This window comes from Poromitra crassiceps (genome assembly GCF_964638095.1).
Source record: "Poromitra crassiceps genome assembly, chromosome: 30".
In the NCBI taxonomy this organism is placed as follows: Eukaryota; Metazoa; Chordata; class Actinopteri; order Beryciformes; family Melamphaidae; genus Poromitra; species Poromitra crassiceps.
Genome location: NC_139652.1, coordinates 15,220,361 through 15,225,554, shown reverse-complemented (window position 1 = coordinate 15,225,554; position 5,194 = coordinate 15,220,361). Strand labels below are relative to the sequence as shown.

Sequence of the window (5,194 nt, the reverse complement as noted above, 5' to 3'; positions counted from 1 at the left end):
ACTGTTTTAGGATCACTAAATCCTTATAATTTATGAGCAAACTTAGCTTGTTCAAGGAAAACAAAGCTTGTTCACCAACTTCCAGGGTGATTTTCTCTGCATGTTGCTTTTAGGAGTACCAACATTCAAATAAGCATAATCTTCTTCAACTATTTGCAGATTTCAATGTATGACACATCATTTGAAAGCTGACATTCAAAACCCAAAACACCCAAAACAAGTCTGTTTCCTCTCCTTTTACAGCAGGAAAACTCAGACATATATTGCACGTGCCCCTTCCTCTTTGCAGGTATCACTTCTCTGTTTCTGATAGTATGTCTGATACTAGTATGTCAAACATCTCATTGGGTAGTTCTAACATTCTTCATCATTTCCTTCATATTCATACATTGGTAAATGGACTGCATTTATATAGCGCTTTTATCCAAAGAGCTTACAATGTGCCTATTCACACACCGAAAGGGGCCAGCTGCCACGCAGGGGGGTGCTGGCACACCCATCGGGAGCAATTTGGGGTTTAGTGTCTTGCCCAAGGACACTTCGACATGCGGACTGGAGGAGCCGGGGATCGAACCACGGACCTTCTGGTGGGTGGACGACACACTCTACCTCCTGAACCACAGCCGCCCCCCCTACATACATTCAAAGTTACACTTTCCAATGTTTGCAGAGTGGATGTTAGCATGGATTTTTTGTCATTTCAATGTTTAATAATAAGTAAATTAACAGATTTAGGAAAATCATGTTACATTAGCTACATGAGGTTACAGATCACAGTTGTCATGTGCAAAGGTCATAACTTTAATTTTGGCAATTTGCATGTTTTCACTTCACTTTTTACATGCTCCTCTATTGGTTGAGAAAATCCTATGTGACTTCAGAGTTGCTCAGTGTCAAAAGACACTTCCTCTTTCCCCAACCCATGTGGAGAAATCGAAATTAGAACTATAGCTTAGATGGTCAATTCTCACTGTTGATTTGAACAAGATGATGTTTGGCAGAGGATATTAGCCAGGATAACGAGGATCCAATGCACTCAATTTGAGGTAAAAACAATCAAAATGCTTTTGTTATTAAATAAAATTAGTTGAATATGGTAAAAAAAAATTGCTGCTCTGATGCGTTTCGGCCTATGGTTTTGCCATCTTGCCTTCTTTGGCAAGAAGAAGTATACAGAAGAACTGTACAGCTCAAATCGAGAGTCATGAGGATGGTAAAAACTGCCATGAAGGTGATCGGTAGAAAGGACTACCCGACACTTCAGTCCATCTTCGATAAAAAAGTTATTAACCTAGCAAATAGAGTTCTGTCTGATCCAAACCCACATCCTCTACTCAGAGTACGAGATGCTACCCTCGGGCAGACGATTCAGAGCCAGCCGCTGCAAAAGCAATAGATATAGTCTATCCTTCCTTCCTACTTCTATCGCACTACTGAATAGACGGCGAGCCCCTTCCTCACGGGTGTAACACCTGCACTGATGGGAGGAGGCAGTAGGTAAGTGCGCTTGTTCTTTTCTTTTAGTCCTTCTTGTGGTTTCTCCTTGTTTTTATCTCGCCATGGTTTTATGCTTCTATGATTTTATGTTTTTTATAGTTATATGCTTTTATTTATCTTATTATTTTATCATCTTATTTTCACATGATAGTGCAATAAGGGTCAGTGTAATATAGGGGGTGCAATTTTTCTTGCCTAAACAGGCACCGCCTGTTCAACCCGGGTCTGTGCAATGTCTTGTTCAAATGCGACTGTTGTCTTGCTGTCCTGTTGTTGTCGCTGTTGTTTTCTTTTGTTGGTACATGTTACTGCCGATCGACATGCTGTAATGCACTTTGTAGCCCAAGACAAATTTCCCCTCAGGGACAATAAAGTTTATCTAATCTGATCTGAAGAAGATGAAGAAGGCAAAATGCGTCAGACCTATTATCTCCCTGTTTAGTCGAAAACATGAACAGAGTGTCTTACTAATATAATCAGGAAGCCGGTTCCGTGGCGGCACGCACAATTTCTTAACTGCCAGCTCAGCGGGTGACGAGCATGTGCAACGTGCAGGGCCGGGCGAGGATGTGTAGCATGTGAGCTGCGTCTGCAAGCCCGTGTAGCGGGCGAGACCGAGCGCGGGACACTAGAAAGGAGCGCGCGAAGCAGGCGAAATTTCTAGTAAAGATAATTTACAACAAAATAGAAAAGATTATGAATGGCATGTATAACTCTAGAGAGTTGGGTTTGCCAGATAGATCTCTGGAATTCATAAGTATAGGCTATTAAAAAAGCTAACGTTAGTTAGCTTGCCGGTTACATATAGAAGATGTATGTCATGAACAAGCACAGAAACACACCTACTCCTTCTGTTAAAGTTGGGGGGGGGGGGTGTCTCTTGATTATTATGCAATATCCAGTGTTTATCCAATCAATTATCATCCCACTTTGGGTTTGTCTTAGGCTGGGGTCTGCTGCTGCTCTCGGAACAGAGCCATACTGCCAAATGTAACTATATATTGCATATGGCAACACAAGTTTAGTTTTGACTATAGTGGTCCTGACAGAACTGACATTTAATCTGACCAATACAGCCCATAAACTGACACCTGGCATCTGACGGATTCAAATGTAACACTTCCTATGTGCAAAGCAGCCTTTCTTACTTCTCTACTGCTGATGTAGGTATCTCGACTACTCCCATTCTGTCAAGGGTTATCTAAATATAGTTTGAAAATAATTTTGTAGCTGTACTAACATAATAAAAAAGTATTATTGTAATGTATGGATCTTTGAAATAGATGTCTGCATTTATACTTTATTAGGTTCTAACCTGATTGCTTTTTCTTTAGATAATGGAATCTATTCATTTGCTTGAGACTGAAGGTGGCTTTGAGTCAAACCATACTGTCCCTCTGCCTCCCTCAAGTTTCCCCCATGTCCCTCTCACACTGAGAGAGGGGGAGCTTTACCACGTCTTCATCAGCTACAGCAGTACTGACTATCGCTGGACCCACTCCCTCATCAACAAGCTGGAGTCCTGTGGCCTGCAGGTCTGCTACCATGAGCGCGACTTCACCCCCGGCCGCACCGTGTTGGACAACATGTCCGACTGCATCCAGGAGAGCCAGAAGGTCCTGCTGGTCCTCAGCCCAGAGTTTGTGAGGAGCCGCTGGTGTCTCCTGGAGGCCAACATGTCTCTGTTCAGAGACTGCCTGGAGAGGAAGCCCATAGTGCCAGTGCTGCTGGAGCCAGGAGTCTCTGTTCCTCTCCACCTGTGCCACCTCACCTACCTGGAGGCCAGGGACCCAGACTTTATCAGCAAGCTGCTCAAGGTGCTCTGCACCCCCAAGCAGCAGCTTCAAGGCTCCACTGTGGTTCCCTTCCAGCCTCCCTCGATCTACAACGGGAAGGTCCTGCAGCCTTTGACTGCTGTCAATGAGGAGGGACTCCAGAAATGGCAGGCTGGTCATTTTAGTGACATGGAGGTGCCAGACCAGCTGCGTTTGGTCATTGAGGACCAAGAGAAGTACAGAATGGCTGTGAGGAGGATCAACAGTGTTCAGAAGAAAGTCTTGCATTGCTCAGCCTTCGATAGAGTAATGATGTATTTAGGCAGTGCGGTATTTGTTTTTCTCATGTTTGGGTTTATGGTATATTTGGTGAGTAATCTGAGAATAAGTATGAGAGGAAATTATGATTATATTATTCCCATTATGTTTGTATATATTGTAACTTGTTGTGGATTTATCATTCACATGTGTCTCTGTAAAAAGGATATGGAGAAGTATATTTTGAGGGAGATGCAGAAAGCTGTAGGTGAAGCAAACGCAATCCTTTCTGAGGAGAAAGTGTTGATGGGCTGTCGGTCCAAGGAAAAAATATATCTGGTCTATATTTGTCTGGATGGCTGCAGACGTGAGTTTGAAGAAACATTTTCTGAGCAGCTCTGTGCTGAGGAGATGTTTCAAAGAGCTCTGGTCTTCTTCTCATCAGGATACGCCTGCTGCCTGGCCAAAAGACACTTCCCCTTTACCCAACCCAGCTGCACTGGTCACCTAGAGGGACAGGTGTGTTTCTGCCAATACGTCTCCCAGCAGCTGAGCAAGGAAGAGTGGAATTAGGAGTAGCTGAGGACAATCATAAAGACTATGAACTTTCAGTCATTGAACATTCAAGTCATTGGAAGCTATGATCTGCACATCCCCCAAAAGCCTGTGATACCATCCTGTGATATATCCATGTGATAAAAAAAAGTAAATCCATTGGTATTTATAATGTATGTAATTATTGCAACTAAACCTGGGCAAAATAGTTGCAAATCAAGATTAGAATATTAACCTGCAGGAAGTATCAGAAATTCACATAAGTAGTCAATTTCAGAAAAGTACAAGTGTTGTCCTATGTGGGGGAAACCCACCACCTGGTATCTAGGTAGACTAAACAAAAGTATTATTATGATATAACTCAAGACATCTTCCTGCTTGTCTACATATTATCGGCGAAACTAAAACTGAAAGAAACATCCATTAGCCTGAAGGGTGATGATGCAGCAAGCAAAATGTTGCCATTAAAGGGACAGATACTTGAATTGCTGCACCCATGTTATAGAAGTCATTCAGCAAACAGAATGTAGTGTATCCCTTTAACAAAGCTCAGAACAATGTAGTGTTGATGCTCTCCATTTATAGGCTATACTTCCTCATTCCTACTGTTGTTGACCCTGCACACTAGCATCGCTATTATCAACAGGTAGGCATGACTTGGTTTATTTTTATGTCTCCATAGGTTATTAATGATTCAACAGAACAGAGATTAACTACCAAATATGAATTACAGTATGGACAATGTCTTACATTTTAGTTGCTTGTCATTTTTCCACATAGGACTGAGCAATTAAATGATAAAGTAATAACAAATAAAATAAGAAAAATGACAGCCCGTCTCAGTCATCGTGAATTTGCTGCATGGAATCCTTGGAATGCGTATCGCTCAGCTCACGTTTCCAAAGCCTGACAGCATTATATACAGTAGTGTTAAATCATAGAAGATAACCAGTATGAATAACATTTGATAAATATGAAACTGGTCTAATTCGCGGGTATGTTGCCGGAGAAAATCGAAGAAAAATATACACCCATGGCATGCATGTGTTGAAAGTGGTGCAGGTTTGCGCAGGTTGGACCTTTATCCCCCACCCCCATCTGCCCTCTCT

At 42.3% G+C, this 5,194-nt stretch overlaps 1 protein-coding gene across 1 annotated transcript; it reads left to right on the top strand.

The window, feature by feature from the left end:
- Positions 1-1,026: 1,026 nt before the first annotated feature.
- LOC310800293 (uncharacterized protein) lies at positions 1,027-4,490 on the top strand. Its single transcript, XM_083662870.1, has 2 exons — positions 1,027-1,046; positions 2,909-4,490. Exon 2 carries the CDS (start codon positions 3,084-3,086, stop codon positions 4,101-4,103), a length of 1,020 nt encoding a protein of 339 aa, XP_083518996.1. The 5' UTR covers positions 1,027-1,046; positions 2,909-3,083; the 3' UTR covers positions 4,104-4,490.
- Positions 4,491-5,194: the final 704 nt, after the last annotated feature.